The sequence below is a fragment of the Giraffa tippelskirchi genome, chromosome 5 (assembly GCF_054371585.1).
Source record: "Giraffa tippelskirchi isolate mGirTip1 chromosome 5, T2T-mGirTip1v1.2.pri, whole genome shotgun sequence".
Taxonomy (NCBI): Eukaryota; Metazoa; Chordata; class Mammalia; order Artiodactyla; family Giraffidae; genus Giraffa; species Giraffa tippelskirchi.
Genome location: NC_137279.1, coordinates 22,348,791 through 22,365,345, shown reverse-complemented (window position 1 = coordinate 22,365,345; position 16,555 = coordinate 22,348,791). Strand labels below are relative to the sequence as shown.

Sequence of the window (16,555 nt, the reverse complement as noted above, 5' to 3'; positions counted from 1 at the left end):
AGCTTTGACATCATCATTGTCTTTAAATGAAACAAACAAGAAGATAATTACAGGCAGAGAGAAAGGGAGAGAAGGGGAGCAGGAGGGACTGGAGAGCACAGGTCCCCTGAAGGATCCGCTCTTCCTCTCCTTCTCTTTTCCATCTTCCCAGGGACCCACAAGACTCCCAGAAGGTGAAGTCAAGGGCTCTCAGACTCATAAGGTTATTAGGACACCAGACTGGCACCCCAGAGGAGAACTTTACGGAGACTTGCAACACACCAACAAGTTGGAAGGGGATTAAAAACAACCTTCAACACGCACCAACCCCAGGCACAGAGCTGAGGGAAACACTCTGACCTGCGCAGGCAGACTGGAGGCTGGATGGGGAGCTGGCTGAGGAGGACATCTGGAGAGTGAAGGCTAAGTACCAGCTGGCATTTTTGTGCCCCCCTAGATTCTTTTTTTTTTTTTTTTTGCCTTTTTAGATAGTAAGCATCAAATTCTGTGTCTCTGTATACCAGTTTTTCTAGCCATTTGTTGGAAGGTAAATGTATTTGAGGCTAAAGACAACAAAGAAAAGGTAACTCCTAGGGAACGAAGGAGGATAAAGAAAAGAACATTGGAGGCTAAGATTCTTTTTAATGACTTCAGGTAGTGAGTGGTATGTGTGTGCGCAAGTGTGTATTTGAGAAGATTTGGCTCCTGCCCACTTGTCCCCCTTCTAGTATCAGCGAGGGGAGGAGTTATTGAAGCAGGGGGAAAAAAAAAAAAAAGAAAGAAACCTGAGCTCTCTGGAAGAAATTCAAAGGAACCCAGAGAAATGGACCTCATTCTTCAAGGACTGAACTAGAGCAAGGAGAAAGAGAGGGAGGTCAAGGGAGAGGTTGAGGGACATACATAGGGGAGGTGAGGGGCAAGAGGCTACGCAGTCACAGCACCCAGCGCAGGTAGCCAGGAGAGGTGCTCTTTGGGGGTTGCTTGAAAAAGTTTGGTCCCTGAACAGAACAGTTTGCCAGGGGACAGCGAATCCACAGCTAGCTGTCTCTTCCTCTTATCCCCGTCACCCCGGTGAGGTACCCAGAAGCTGACTTCTGGTTCTGTATAAAGAGCCGGGGGGAGGTATGATGTGCTTCAAGATTCTGAGGGTAAGCCTGGTGGTTCTGGCTGGGTGGGCGCTGAGTACTGTCAGCTCAGAGCTGGGCTGGATGCGCAAGAGATCCTTGGCCCAAAGAGGACACCTGAGTCAGGTGCCGTCAGAAGGAGAGCGCTGCTGGCTGGGGGCCAAGGTTCGAAGACCCAGAGTTGCTCCTCAGCATCACCTCTTTGGGGTCTATCCCAGCCAGCCTGGGGACTACCTGAGGCCCTACCCTGCAGGAGATCAGGGGAGGCACCATGCAGGACGCAGTAAGCCAGCTGCCGAGGGAATGGCTGTGAGCTCTGTCTCCCCAGACCCAACTGCAAGTACAAGAGTAAGGAGTGAGGCTGAGCGGCCAGCTGCTCTGTGGGGAGGGGACAGTCCTATTGGGCAGTCGGAGCTACTGGGAGATGATGACACTTATCTTGGCGATGGAGGATCCAAGGAGCCTCTAGGTGAGGCTGGGACTCCAGAAGGCACAGCCTCGGCTGCCACCGTGATCACCACCTTCCCATGCCCAAAGGAATCCGGACCAGAGACCCGAAGGAAGGGCCGGACCAAGACCAGGCGTCGGCGCCAGGTGGTGAAGGGACAGGCAGGAGGCCTGCGGGGAGACCCCAAGTTTGCACCCCGGCACTTCCAGCCTTGGCCTAAGCATCCCCTCATGCCCAGGGTCCGAACCGGCCCATCAGAGGGTGGCATCCAGAATGGTGGAGGGGACCCCGCCTGGGAAGCAGAGGCCGTGAGCCCCCAAGGAGGACTGCCTGTCTTGTACTTCTCTGGGAGGCGGGAGCCGCTGCTGCTGCGTCCAGAAGTGCTGGCTGACATTCCCCGGGAGGCGTTCACAGTGGAAGCCTGGGTGAAACCGGAGGGAGGACAGAAGAGCCCAGCCATCATCGCAGGTAATCACCCACTCCTGGGCTTTCCATAGTCCGCGGGGTAGGGCTGGCTTCTGGTTTTGGTGAGGTTAGACATTGGGGGCAAGGAGGGGAAAGGGGCAGAGCAGAAGAGCCAGGGAGGGCTGGCCGGGCAGAGAGGGGGAAGGGCCTCTATTCATCTGCGCAGCAGAATCCCAGACATCATCTGCATTAATGACTCTATAACCACAAGAGCATTTGTCCCTTGTATTGATCTCGTGTGCTTCTATACCTTGTGCTGGCACTTAGGAGACCCCCAGCTCATTCTCTCATCCCTCTTTAAAGGGGAAGATCTCTGGTTCTTTGTCAGTGGGGAAGAGGTGTCACACTCCATTTCTCATAGTCCAGTGTGAGAAACCCAGGCAACTTGAAACTACATGAAAGTGTACAGACCTGGGCAGTGAGTCATGCATGGGCTGGACTAGGTAGTGAGGAAACAAGGCTGCCGGGTACATAGGCAACGGGTCCTGGTTGGTTTCCTTTTCTTTGAGTAGCCCTGGAATGTAGCAGAAAGCTACTACCTTGACCAGGTCCTGGAGTCCCCTTTGTTTTGTCCTAAAAATCATGTGTCCAACCTGGGACTAGCAAGGTCTACTGGAAAAGGTGGACACTCACAAGCCAGGACCCTGCTTTCTAACCCGGGCTGTTGTAAAAGGGACCAGAAATGCACCTTGTATAATTCTACAGTCTTAATCAGGAACAACGTTTGGGAACACTCTCCACATTTGTTTTACAGTATACCCAGATCTTGGCTTTCATGGAAAGTCACCCAGAAGGACAAAGAAGAGTGGGATTAGAAATAACTGTCTCCCTTGCCTTAATGGGGGTGGAGGGCGGTTGGGGGCGATTGGTTTCAAGCAAGGAATGGGTAAGGGATTAGAAGTGATACATGATCACTCAGTGTCTCTTTATCCCTTCAGAGCCCCCACCCCAGGACAGAACCTCACTCAAAGCTAGGTACATAGTAGAACCATTTTCATCTTATTAATCTGGACTGTGCACAACACCCTTTGATGCTTGCCAGTCCCATGACATGGATGGGGAAACCAAAGATGTGAGAGGTGTGCCTGGGGCAGACGGGGAGCGGAACTCCAGAACCCCTGAAGGGCTTAACAACTTCCCATATTAAAGACTTCTCAGGCTGCTGGGTGCCTGCAAATAAGTTTTAGACCAGAGAAAGAAATCTGGAAGGAGGGAGCCTCTTGTGATGGTGTGTTGCTGGAACATCCCTTCCGGACACGCTGTCTTCCCCCCTCTTTGGCTGTAATTTCTCTTTTGGAAGCTGGGATTCCCAGACACTGAGCACTCTAGACTCCTGTGGTTTTGCTTGATTTTATTTTGGGGTGGGAAAGGAGGTGAAGGGAGAGGATAGAGAAGGAGCTGGGCTGGATGATAGGTTGGGGCAGAGAAAGAGTAGAAGGAAATCCTTATTCTGAGGCCAAATGGAAGAAATAATGAGATGATTATCTGATCGGAGTTGGCAGCTTCACAGTTTTTCCCAGATGACATCTTCTTGCTGCCTAATCTCGCTTCCTAGTACCCATCTGCCAGGGAAACTGTGTGCTTGCCGTCTAGACCACGACTCCACTTACCCCTCCTCTGGCAGTAGCAGCACAGGGACCTGGGATCAGTTCCCTGGCTCTGAAGAATCAGAGAAAGATCCAACAGGAATATAGGAGGGAGGCTCTAAGAAACCAGTGGTCTGAGTTGTTAAAATTCAGACCTGAGGGAACAGTTTCTGGACAGTGGGTACCTGACCCCTGTTTCTAAACCTTCTGCATCCTTCTGTTCTCTTCTCTGATGAGAGGAGAACAGGATCAGGATTTGGTTCCAGTTATAGGGCTTCCTAAGTGGCTCAGTGGGTAACAGAATCTGCCTGCAATGCTGGAGACTCGGGAGACGCATGTTCAATCCCTGGGTTGGGAAGATCCCCTGGAGGAGGGCATGGCAACCCACTCCAGTATTCTTGCCTGGAGAATCCCATAAACAGAGGAGCCTGGCGGGCTACAGTCCACAGGGTCGCAAAGAGTCGGACATGACTGAAGCGGCTGAGCACGCACACACAGCTTTCCTTAATGCACCACCCCTCCCCCACCAGCCCATCCATCTCCCTCCCATGCCCACCTCCACCGCCGCCCCCCGCCCCCCACCTTGCCACAGCGCATACTCAACTCCTTCTCCAAGGTGCCCATCTGAGCCCTTGCCACCTCCCTAAGCATGTAAAATTAGGCAGGAAATCTTTTGCAGACAGTCTAGCCTCTGAGGTTTCTTTCTCTTCAAATCAAAGTATTTCCGGAGCTGTGCTGGCATGTCCCCTGTAGGTCCACACCGGAAAGACGGAGGGCAGAGAATACTCGGGTCTGTCTCCTCTCCACCTCCCACCCTGTATCTTTGTTCAGGTTTGTGCACCTCAGAAAATATTCAGAAAAGATTTAGGGTAAAAGTCTGGGAGAGATGGGGGCTGAGAACCCAGCCTTCGTTCTTCAGGATTCTAGCAACTGGGTTCCCAGGACATAGGCATCCTTGTCGACTCCCTGTGGTCAGCTCCATATGCTTTCCCTGGGGCCCCCTGGGCTGAGAACAATGAAGGGCCACGGGTAGTCACCCCCAAGAATAGAGGTCTCCGATTTGCTCATCTACTCACTCCTACCAAGAAATCAGCCCATCTTCCCTCTCTGACCCTAGGCTAGCCCTGGTCCTTTTAGCCGGTACCTGCTTGTTCCTGGGATGGTTGGCCTTCAGCTGTTGCAGAATGACCACAGCTGAACTGTGCTCCTGAGAGGTAAATACAATTCAACCATGGGAGTTCTGCTGCCCCACTGAGGATAACCCAAGATGCTACAACACTTGGCTCCCACACTCTTTTCTAACAGCTCTCAAACCTCAGGTTCTACCTACTTAACCTAGGCCCATTTTCCTCCATTCTCCATCTACCAAACTCGGGGCATTTTCTCCTCTGCAGACATATCAAGTGATTCAGTTGCTCTAGCCGTGGTAGAGGAACCATCCCCCACCCCTACCCCCCCAACTCCCCCAGAGACAGGAGGCCTCGGGGAATACTTCCTACACAGAACACTAGGTGGCAGTGTTGCTTCGTGCACAGGAGAGTAGGCGGTGCCTTGGAAGCCAAGTAGTGGGGAATGCAGTCTGGTTTCTTGGAGGACTGTCCCTTCCCGGGCCTCTGGGAGGTATTTGATCATCCCCTCCCAGAGCGTTGTTGGTAGGCATCCCTGAAGGTCGGCTTCATACAAGTCTCTTTGCAGGGCCCATGTGAAAGGGCTCAAGTGGCATTCTTTGGGTTGTGACTAACCGGCGCTTGTAACAACTATAAAGAAAACAAAATCAACTTGAGTTACCTCCCCCCCCCCCACCCCTCACTCCCACATGCTTCCAAAATAGGAAGTTTTTGGATTCCGGGTGGATTGCTGGAATACTTTCATTTAGGGCTGAGAGGACAATGTGGGCCTCACAGGCTGTAGGTGTTTAGCTTCTCTCTAGCCCTGGAGGGGGAGCGATGGTGCTGGGCCCCCTGCAGCTTAGATCTTCTGAAGTTGCCAATCTCCTGCAGCTCTGACGCCTGGCAAGCGAGAAAGGACTGCGTGTGGCTGCTCCAGTGTCAGGGCCTCCATAAAGGTCACTGCTCAGGGGCCTGGCAATTCAGGGATTTGTGGCCACCAAGGAGTAGCCTGGGGTCAGGAGCCCATTTGGACGGGCTGTTGGAACTCAGCTGTGGACATAAGTCAAATGCTGTCCCATCCTGGTGTGAAATCTTTAAGCTCCAGTACCCAACCTTGAAACCATCCTGTTTCCCTCCTTCTCAACTTCCTTTCCTCTCCTTCCACGCTAACGCACACAGAAGAGGAACTTCTAATAGGTTCCTCCTCACCCATAATTGATTTCAAATGTTCCCTGAAGTTGCCCAGTTGACTAACCACCTGCAACTCCAAGTGGCCGGAGACTGAGTCAGTAAGTCCATGGCAGAATTGGAGCCCAAGCCCACGCTTCTTCATTCAACAAATATTTATTGAGTGCTTTGCCATGCAAAGCAGGGGAAGGCTCTGTGGGGGAATACAAAGATGTCTAAGAAACTGTCCCTGACTTGAAGATGAGTTTTCCTTCTCTGAGGATCCAGGTTGCGGAGGAGATCCCAGGGCAGAATTTGGGAGTCAGACAGACCCGGAATCAGATTCCATCTGACACTTATCAGTCCTGGGACCTGTGGCAATCCATTCAACTTTTCTGAGCTTTGGTTTCCTCACATGGAGAAATGAGAAAGTGTCTCAAAGAGTTGTTAGTGTTTAAAGAAGTCATGTACGTAAAGTGCCAACACAGACTTGACTGTAAAATTCATTTATGAAGTGGTATTAACAGCAGGAGGTGATCATTGCTAAGAGGAGTGTATTAGCCCACTCATCTTTGGTGCTAACCTGCCAACCTGTAATCTTTTCTTAGGTAGGATATTAATTTCTTAAGAATTTAGCTTGCTCATCTGTCCAGTGGGAATGGTGGTAAATAGGGTTGTTGTTTTTTTTTTTTTTTTTTTTTTTGCAAGATGGTCTCAAGATGATTGAGAACACTGTTGAGTCAGTGGCTTGAAAAGATCATTTTTTTGTTTTTTGATCATTTTTTTTTTTTAGCCTGGGCTATACTATTTAATATATTGGACAATGGTCCATGGCTTTTTGGGGGTCACACACCCTTTTGGTAATATGATGGAAGCTTTGCTCACTTTTTAGCAATATGCCCATGTCACATACTTCATGTAAGTTTCAAAGGTCTCTGGATTTCTGGTAGAAAGGTCAGCATTTGCTGACCTTGTTTAAGGCATATGGATAGCTTTTTTGTTTTGAATGACCCCAGAGAAATGAGATTTCACAGGACGCTGTAACATCCCCTTCTCTCAGTAAGGGAATAGCAGCCCCAGGGTGAGGAGTTTTGTTGATGTGGGGTATAGAGCTTCACAGAAGGCAGATTGACACACGGAAGTATCCACAGAGATGTAAAGAGAATTTAAAAGGAAGGCCATGTGTGCCGCCTCCCCCAGTATCCAGCAGGACTCAGTAACATGTGAAGCGCCACATCCATACCTTTCCCAGGGCTCCTGTGAAGATAAGGTTTCCATGACCCTCCTCCTCAGCTGCCTCTTCCTATACTGCAGTGGTGGTCAAGGTCAGAGTGTTTGCCCTCGTGGGACCCTGAGGAATTGCCCGTTTTATTCTCACTTAGTTCTGCTCCTTGATCTTGCCCCAGACATGCAGTGAAGTCATAGTAACCCTGCATGAAAGAACTGGATGCGAGGTCATTGGTCTCTGGGGGTGAGTATGCCCACTGTGACGGGAATGAGATCCATGAGTCTGCTTGTGTGGGCAAGCCATGTGCCCTGATGGTCAGCACCTGTGTTCAGAAGAGTCCATCCTGTGGAGGTGTGGTCCTCCAGAAGAGAGGCAACGTCTGGTTTTAGAAGGAAAACAGATGGTCAGTCGGCCCCCTCCTTTCACAGCTCCCTGACCCTTGTCCACGGAATATTCCAGATTCCCTATGTGGAAATGATCTCCTCCACTTCTCAGTTTCCACAGTCCTTGACCTGTGACTTCCTGGGGTACACATTGCTCCCTGCTGTCGTAGTTCTATACAGGTCTCGTTTTTATTTACTGAAAGTTCCCCAGGAGCCAAATGCGTGTCTGATTCACTTTTGTCATCCCTAAGTACCTAGCACAGTGTTAGACTGTCAGCTATGTTTGTAGAATGGATAAAGTAGGAAGTTAGGTTGTTGATGCCCACTAGGAATGAGAAAAGGGTAAGAGAAATTTTCTGTAACTCAAGGCTCTTTGTGGGGAACCAGGGTGATGACTTTCAGATTCTGCTTTTGTTGCCTGCAGAGGTGTCTCAGTGGTTTTTGAGAGGAACTGTTGGACACAGGGCTTCCTGCCCACCATCAAGAGGGGCAGCCCCTCTCTTATCTGTTTCATATGAAAAAAGAGTTTGTGCTGTGCTTAGCCACTCAGTCGTGTCTGACTCTTTGCGACCCGGCATGGACCGTAGCCTGCCAAGCTCCTCTGTCCATGGGGATTCTCCAGGCAAGAACACTGGAGTGGGTTACCATGCCGTCCTCCAGGGGATCTTCCCAATCCAGGGATTGAACCTAGGTCTCGCTCATTGCAGGCAGATTCTTTACCGTCTGAGCCACCAGGGAAGCCCGCCCTCCCCCACCCCCCAAAAGTGTTTAGTTGCTTCTAAAAAGTTTAAGCCCTGTAACTCTAGGTTGGTGTACTCTGGCCCATGGGCCACATCTTGTCCAAAGCGAAAGTCTGTTTTTATAAAGAAAGTTTCATTAGAACCCAGCCACATCCAATTGGTTATGTGTTCTCTGTGGCTGTTCCTACTTTGACTGGCAGAGTTGAGAAGGTATGGCCCACAGAGCCCAAACTATGTGCTGTGTGGCCCTTTGTAGAAAGTTTGCTAACTCCTGCCCTCGAGTATTGCTTCTCAAACTTAAATGTGCATAGAGATCCCCGGCAATTCTTCTCAAAATGATCTCACTGCTCTGGGAACATACCTTGCGGCAGATGCAATGACAATGCCAACTACAGAGCATTTCCTTTCCGAAGGACCAGAGGTGCTGTGCTATGAATTTGTCACTGCATGTGCTCTAAGGCCGCATGCCTTGGTGCAGCAGGGATAAAGGGAAACCAGTTCCTGAGAGATTCAGGACTCCTCTGACAGCCGACTCTGCCTTGAGGATTCATGAGGGCCTTGCAGATCATGCTTTAGACTGTAGAGCAGTTTACAATGCTTCCACCCAGTCTTTCTCCTCTCTTTCCTTCCCTCAAGGTCAGACCTGCATCATGGACTGATGGCTCTCCTGGCCTTTTCCGGCTCCCTCCCTGCTTTCTCTCCTAGTCATCTCTCCTATCAAAGTCCATGTATATTGAACTCCATCTTGACATCTGCTTCTTTCACTAATGCAACTAACTAACACAAGGTCTGGGGAAACCTGAGATTCTGTGTTTGTAACAGGCTCCTGGGTGCTGCTGCTACTAGTGTGTGGACCATGACTTAAGACTTAAGTGGACACATGAGTATCGAGAAGTGTCAGCAGAAAAGTGCCTTTTTCTTTAAAGGCGCAAGAATTTAGTAAATAATTTAGACTTTGCAGGTTGCACAGTCTCCGCTGAAACTATTCTCTTCCTAGAATGTGCAAGCAGCTATAAACAATATGTAAATGAATGAGCAGAGCTGTGTTTCAATAAAACTTTATTTACAAAGACAAGCGGCAGATCGATTTTGGCCACGGGCCATAGTTTGCCAGCCCCTAGTATCCAGGACTCTTCCTGAATGCTGTGCTTCTTCCATAATCCTCTTTTGCTTTGCTTTCTAGTTCTACACTATCCAGGGTAATGCCTACAGAGAGACTGACAGTGTCAGTGGTAGGGAAACTCCTTTTATTCAAGTAAACACAAAACTTCCCAGAAATTTCCTGCAAAAAAACAAGTCCTGATGGTTTCTTGATATAAACATTCCAGATGGAGTTTATATTTATTAACAATTGACCCTTGAACAACGTGAGTTTGAGCTGTTGAATCTGAGGATGTGGAATCCAGATATGGAGGAGATGGGAATACAGAAGGCTGACTATAAGTTGCACATGGATTTTTGAGTGCATGCGGTGTTGGTGACCCTAACCCTCACCTTGTGCAAGGTCAACTATATTTTCTTTTTTTTCTTTTAATGGCGTTTTGAGATAAAACTTTTATACTGTAAAGTTCACCTGTTCAAACTCTACAATTTATGTTTTTTAGACTATTTACAGAGTTGTGCAACTGTCACTACAATCTGATTTTAGAACACTTTCATTCTACCGAAAAGAAACACCTTACTCATTGGTAGTCACTCCCCATTTCCTTCCCCTTCTTTCCAAAGACACAATAACTGGAGACAACCACTATTTTCTGTCTCTGTAGATTTGGCTACTCTGGTCATTCCATGTAATATATTAAGTCCCTTACATATGAACCTTTAAGTTGAGAACTTTCAAAGATGCGAACTTGTGTTTCCATGTCTAATCACATAAGTTAGTTCACATGCCTGGCATATTTTTCAAGGTATTGTGCTGTGAGATTAAATATATTTTATTTATTTTTTGTGTTTGTTTTTTATGTAGTATTTGGGTGAAAAGTATTACAAATCTATACAGTACAGTACTATATAGCTGATTGTATTTGGTACCTAGGATAACTTTGTTGGACTTATATGAACAAATTGGATTTATGAACATATTCTCAGAAGGGAACTCATTCATATGTAGCGGACTTACTCTGTGTGGTCTTTTGAATCTGGTTTCTTTCACTTGAGGTTTGCTTTGTTTTGGTATGTATCAGAGCTTCATTCCTTTTTATTGCTGAATACTATTCCTTATATATGTCCTATTTCATTTATTCATTCTGCAGTTGATGGACATTTTAGTGGCTTCCACTTTTGGGCTATTACAAATAGTGCTGCTATGAACACTGCATGAGCAGACTTATATTTTTATTTCTGCTGAGTAGGCACCCAAGTGTGGAATTGTATATGGTAACTCCATGTTAAACATTTTGAAGCACTGGCAGACTGTTTTCCAAAGTGGCTACACCATTTTGCACTCACTCCCCAGCAATGCATGAGAGTTTGGTTTTATATTTTTGACACACTGAAATGAAAAGGGCTTCAGTAGGCTCTTTGAAGGCTAGGGCTTGGCCACTGCTTACATCTGGTAGCACCTGGGTAGTCTTTGAGGAATGTGCTGATGTTTTGTACATTGAATAAACACATGGACTTCTGCAATCACAAGAAGGTCTTACTGGATGAGAAGGAAATTATCATGAAGCTCCTTCCTTCAGCCACTTAAGGGCATCCTAAGATGGCCCTTTCTTCCCTGAACCTAACTCTACATGGCAGGAGCTTTCCTTCACCCTGAACTGCATTACTTTCTATGGCTTTCCACCCGCATGAGCCCAGAATGACATGCTCATGGGGAACACTCAGGCCCTCAAAAGTCACAGTGCCTCAGATTCTGATGCAGCAGCACATTCAGGAAGCAAAGAAGAAGAGAAACAGAGGGGAGGAGGGAAAATAAAAGCCACAGAGCTCTGCTAACATGACTTGAATATTTTCCTGGGTTCCAGCTCCAGGTGCATAGCCATCTCCCTGTGGCCCACTCTGTTCAGGGCCTGCGTCTGACTCCCATTGGGATGCTGAAGTCATCCAGGTGTCTGGGTCAAGTGTACAGGTCAGGAAAGGAGACTCATTTCCGGGTGGTAGCACAGAGGGGCTTTCTCTGAGCATGACTGTGTGATTGTCCTCATCATGTTGCAGCTATGTTGCCTGACACCGCTCCCTGCCCTTCCTGTCTTCATTCCCCTTCTTCAGTTACTGCCTCCCTTCGTGGCACCCACAATCTCAGGGTGACAGTGTAGTCAGGAGGAGCCTTGGCCAATCCACGTGCCACCATCTGCTCCTCTCTTCTCATCGTCTGTTGGTTGTACGTTCTCTCCATCCTCAGAGATGAGATGGAAACCCACAGGCACTCTCAGTGTAGTTCTTGGGTGGAGCACAGGTTGTCAGGTGGAAATATTCAGGAGTAATAGGGGTGCAGCTGGAAAGTAAGCATCACCTTTGGCAGCCCAAGTAAATTCGCCCATTTGCCCTTCACTGGCAACGCTTAGTCCTTCCTCACCTTCTGCTCCCTCCTCTGTGCTCTGCTTTATTGTCCCTCTGGGGCTGCCCATCTGAGTCATTTGGGATGTGTGTTCCAGGCGGCTTGGCTTCTTCTTGTTCCCATCCTAGCCCATGCCTTGAGGAGGCAAAATAAATAGGAGTGGAAGGTGGCACGTTAGTTTGGATTCTGAGCCTGTATACCCTGACTGTCCCTTAGCTTCAGTTCATGCTGCCATAAACAAATGCATCAATTCCATGCTTCTGTGTTCTGAGGGTTAGTTACTCTGGGTGCTCATCAGATTCCTTCCTGCTCACATCATACACCCCATGACCCTGGCACCTTCTAGAAAACACATCTCTATGTTAAGTTTTTGTCCCAAAAATAACATCCCCTCCTTCTCGTGTTCATTACCTGCCTTAAAATAATCCCATGCTTTGAATATTTTTAAAAAAGAGAGCATCCAGGAAATAAAGCCCAGTGGGCAAACAAAAACATTCCAATTCTCTTTATGAGTCAGAAGTGAGTCGTGGAGAAAAGTGGTCCTGCCCAAATATATAATACGGTCATTGGAACCCAACATTTCAGAGCATTTTGAAGTTGAAGCGTTGCCATGACAATGCTTGGGATATCAAGACCAGTAATCGTGACTCATTTCTGGATTAGAAGTCCAGTGGCTGATCAGAGGGTAAGTCACAGAGCTTAAAAGTTAATCAATCAGTTAGTGAGTCATCATTCAAGCAGTGACTCAGCATTTGCTGACTTTCATAAATCTTGTTGCAGTGCATTTTGGACAGGTTAGAAAAGAAATATACTTTTTTGAGGTTCTGTTTGTTAATCTATCCATTCATCCAACATTTATTGAGTTCCTCTTAGGTGAAGTATTAGGCATTTAGTCATGTGTTGGGGGAATCAAGAGTGAGCAAGGCAGAGGCCTTACCTGGAAGGTTCTCTCTGTCCAGTGGGAGCTGACCTGTAATTAGATCATTGCAGCTCGGCCTCTGGAAGATCCCAGTCCTATCTCGATGACACCGAGAAAGGAGAGCCAGTAACTGGAGAGACTGAAGGAGGCCTGAAGACCGCAGAATTGGGGAAAAGAGAAAAGGATGGATTTACAAAAGTGTCAGATGGTACAGAGCCACCCAGTACGCCATCAGGTCTGACTGGGCTCATTGGATGCAGCTGTAAGAAAATCATCAGGGACTTTAGAGAGAGCAGTTTCACTCTGGAGTTGGGGATTCAGAGGGGACTCCACACTACAGCAGGTGGAGTTATGAGTGAGATGTGAAACTATGAAGACCTAGAACAGGGTCCAGCACAATCTGCTCAGAAACTGGCCATGGGGGGAAGGGACAAAAGTCAGAAGTAGACACAGGGGTGTAGAAGGAATTTTTTAGGGTGAGAGAGCCAACCTCCTGTAATAAAGCACTAGTCATATAAAACAGAAGACAGCATAACATACAGGGAGGTGATACAAGATAGATACCAGAAATGGAGAGCATGCCCATGCAAGCTTCATTGTTTCAAGAAATTATTGAAAGGATTTTTATTTAACAAATACTTCTGTAGTATTTACTCAACAGCACATGCAACTGTGGTCACTTTGAAAATGTTAACTCATGAACTCCTCAGAACAACTCAAGGAAGTGGATGGAGAAGCTGTAGCTCAGAGAGGAATAGGATGTTGCCCAACGACACACAGCTGCTCATACAACATCAAGATTTGAACCTGAGTGCTCTGTCCTTAGGATGAAAGCGAAGGTGAAAGGGTTAGTTGCTCAGTCATGTCCAACTCTTTGCAACCTCATGGACTGTAGATCACCAGGCTTCTCTGCCCATGGGATTCTCCAGACAAAAATAGTGGAGTGGGTTGCCATGCCCTTCTCCAGGGGATCTTCCTGACCCAGGGATCAGACTCAGGTCTCCAAAATTGCAGGCAAATTTTTTTACCATCTGAGCTACCAGGGAAGCCCAAGAAACTACTCCCCAAACCCACACTCACCAAACTTACTTTGAGTCACTCCCGGGGATTTTAGTTAATATGACACCTTTTCTAGAAAACCTTCCTTGGTCTCACTGATATAGATTTGTTCTCCAATGAATTCTACTGATATCCTGTTGTTGTTATTTTTGTTTAGTTGCTAAGTCGTGTCTGACTCTTTTGCGACCCCATGGACCCTGTCAGGTTCCTCTGTCTGTAGGATTCTCCAGGCCAGAATCCTGGAGTGGGTTGTCATCTCCTTCTCCGGGGGATCTTCCTGATCCAGGGATTGAACCCATGTCTTCTACATTGCAAGTGGATTCTTTACTATTGAGTCACCTGGGAAGCCCCTGATACCCTGTACTAAGCCTTATCAAAACACTTAGGTCAACTTACTGTAATTTCCATCTTACGTTTTATTCATTAAACAGATACTCTTTGAGTTCCTACTGTGTGCCACACACTGTGCTGGGGACTGTTAGACAGACATGCCCCTACTGCCGTATTTCTTTTTGAGGCTAGCTCTGCCCCTGGGCTACTGGAGGTCAGGGCTATGCTTTGTTCATTGCACCTCGTGCAGCGATAGCAAATGAAACTCATCCAATAAATATTTGATAAGAGGATGAATGAATGAGTGAACAAACAGAAGGCACGATTTAGTCTTACGAACTGTGAAGTGAATTTTTCTACTTGGAAGTAGGCACAGGTAACCTTTACATCCTATTGATTTGGAAAGTGACTAATATGTCTGAAATTCATTCAAAAATAACTAGAAGGGATGATTACCCTTATCTTCCACCTCAAATTCCTTTTCCTCAGCCCCCCTCAATACACCTTTATTTGATAAATATTGACTGGAAACTAGTTTCCTAGAAGAATTGGATATAGTTAAAACTTGATTTAACTATGGTCATTTTTGAGCTTTCAGATATTATCTGTTCTATTTATTTGCTTCTTGTGGTTTGTATGCATTGTCTCTTTTATACTCACATTATTCCTTGTGGAAGAAGGAGAAGGCAGTGTTTGTAGAAAAAAATCTTGCCAATCCAGAAAAGAGGTCAACAGTGGTCCAGAAACTTTCCTTTGTTTCCAAGTCTTTCCTGCCTTTGCTTCTGTGGTCTTCTCAAAATCTAGAGTTATTACAAAGTTTGGGGGGGGGAGGTGAAATTCTTTTAACATAAGATAGTTACAGGTCTGAACACACCTGATCTCATCTGATAAAACACTTAGAGGAAGTACATAGCTCAATTTGCTTTTTAATCCATTTACTCACCTACGAATTTACTTATTCAACAGGACTTTACTGAGCACAGAGTGTATGACAGGACTACCTGCTGTTAAAGAGTTTATAATACAGTTGAAGACATAAGCCCTATATATGTTAAAATGATAATATTAACTATGAGGGACTTCCCTAGTGGTCCAGGAGCTAAGGCACCTTGCTCTCAATGCAGGGGGCCTGGGTTTGATCCCTGGTCAGGGAACTAGATCCTACATGCCACAACTAAAAGATCCTGCATGCCACAATAAAGATCAACGCTAAGACCTAGCACAGTCAAGTAAATAAATAAATAAGAAAATAGTATTTAACAAAGCAATGGATAATAATATTGAGTGCTTATTGTTTGTTAAGCACTTTTTGTTATTTTACATGTGTGAATTAATTTAATCCTCCCTCAAACCCTGTAAATTAGGTATCACTATTATCTCCATTTCATGGATGAGGAAATAGGACATGGTTGCTCAAGGCTGTAGAGTTATTAAGTTTGGTTGGACTGGTAGATATCACTCCACAATCTGCTCTATTAACTTCAGTTGAGTTCAGTTACTCAGTCATGTCCAAGTCTTTTTGAACCTATGGACTGCAGCATGCCAGGCTTCCCTGTCCGACACCAACACCAGGAGCTTGCTCAAACTCACATCCATTGAGTTGGTGATGCCATCCAACTATCTCATCCTCCGTCATCCCCTTCAATCTTTCTCACCATCAGGATCTTATCCAATGAGTCAGTTCTTTGAAACAGGTAGCCAAAGTATTGGCATTTCAGCTTTAGCATCAGTCTTTCCAATGAATATTCAGGACTGATTTCCTTGAGGATGAACTGGTTGGATCTCCTTGCAGTCCAAGGACTCTCAAGAGTCTTCTCCACCACCGCAGTTAAAAAGCATCAATTCTTCGGTGCTCAGCTTTCTTTATGATCCAACTCTCACATCCATACACAACTACTGGACAAACTATAGGTTTGACTAAATGGACCTTTGTCAGTAAAGTAATGTCTTTGCTTTTTAATATGCTGTCTAGATTGGTCATAGCTTTTCTTCCAAGGAGCAAGCATCTTTTAATTCCATGGCTGCAGTCACCATCTGCAGTGATTTTGGAATGCAAGAAAATAAAATCTGTCACTGTTTCCACGTTTCCCCCATCTATTTGCCATGAAATGATGGGACTGGATGTCATGATTTTCATTTTCTTGAATGTTGAGTTTTAAGTCAACTTTTTCACCTCCTCTTTCATCAAGAGGCTCTTTAGTCCCTCTTCGCTTTCTGCCATAAGGGCAGTGTCATCTGCATATCTGAGATTATTTATATTTCTCCCAGCAATCTTGATTTCAGCTTGTTCTTCATCCAGCCCAGCATTTCACATATCAGTTAAATAAGCAGGGTGACAATATACAGCCTTGATGTTCAGTTCAGTCACTCAGTTGTGTCCGACTCTTTGCGAACCCATGGACTGCAGCACACCAGGCCTCCCTGTCCATCACCAACCCCCAGAGTTTACTCAAACTCATGTCCATTGAGTTGGTGATGCCATCCAACCGTCTCATCCTCTGTTATCCCCTTCTCCCCCT

General features: G+C 46.7%; 1 protein-coding gene across 1 annotated transcript in view; it reads left to right on the top strand.

Moving 5' to 3' along the window:
- Nucleotides 1–440: 440 nt before the first annotated feature.
- Nucleotides 441–16,555, top strand: part of PAPPA2 (pappalysin 2) — a 292,528-nt gene continuing 276,413 nt past the window's right edge. The window contains exon 1 of the mRNA XM_081493669.1: nt 441–2,019. Within this exon, the coding sequence (XP_081349795.1) occupies nt 1,104–2,019 (916 nt within the window). The 5' untranslated portion in view covers nt 441–1,103. The remainder of the gene's footprint in view (nt 2,020–16,555) is intronic.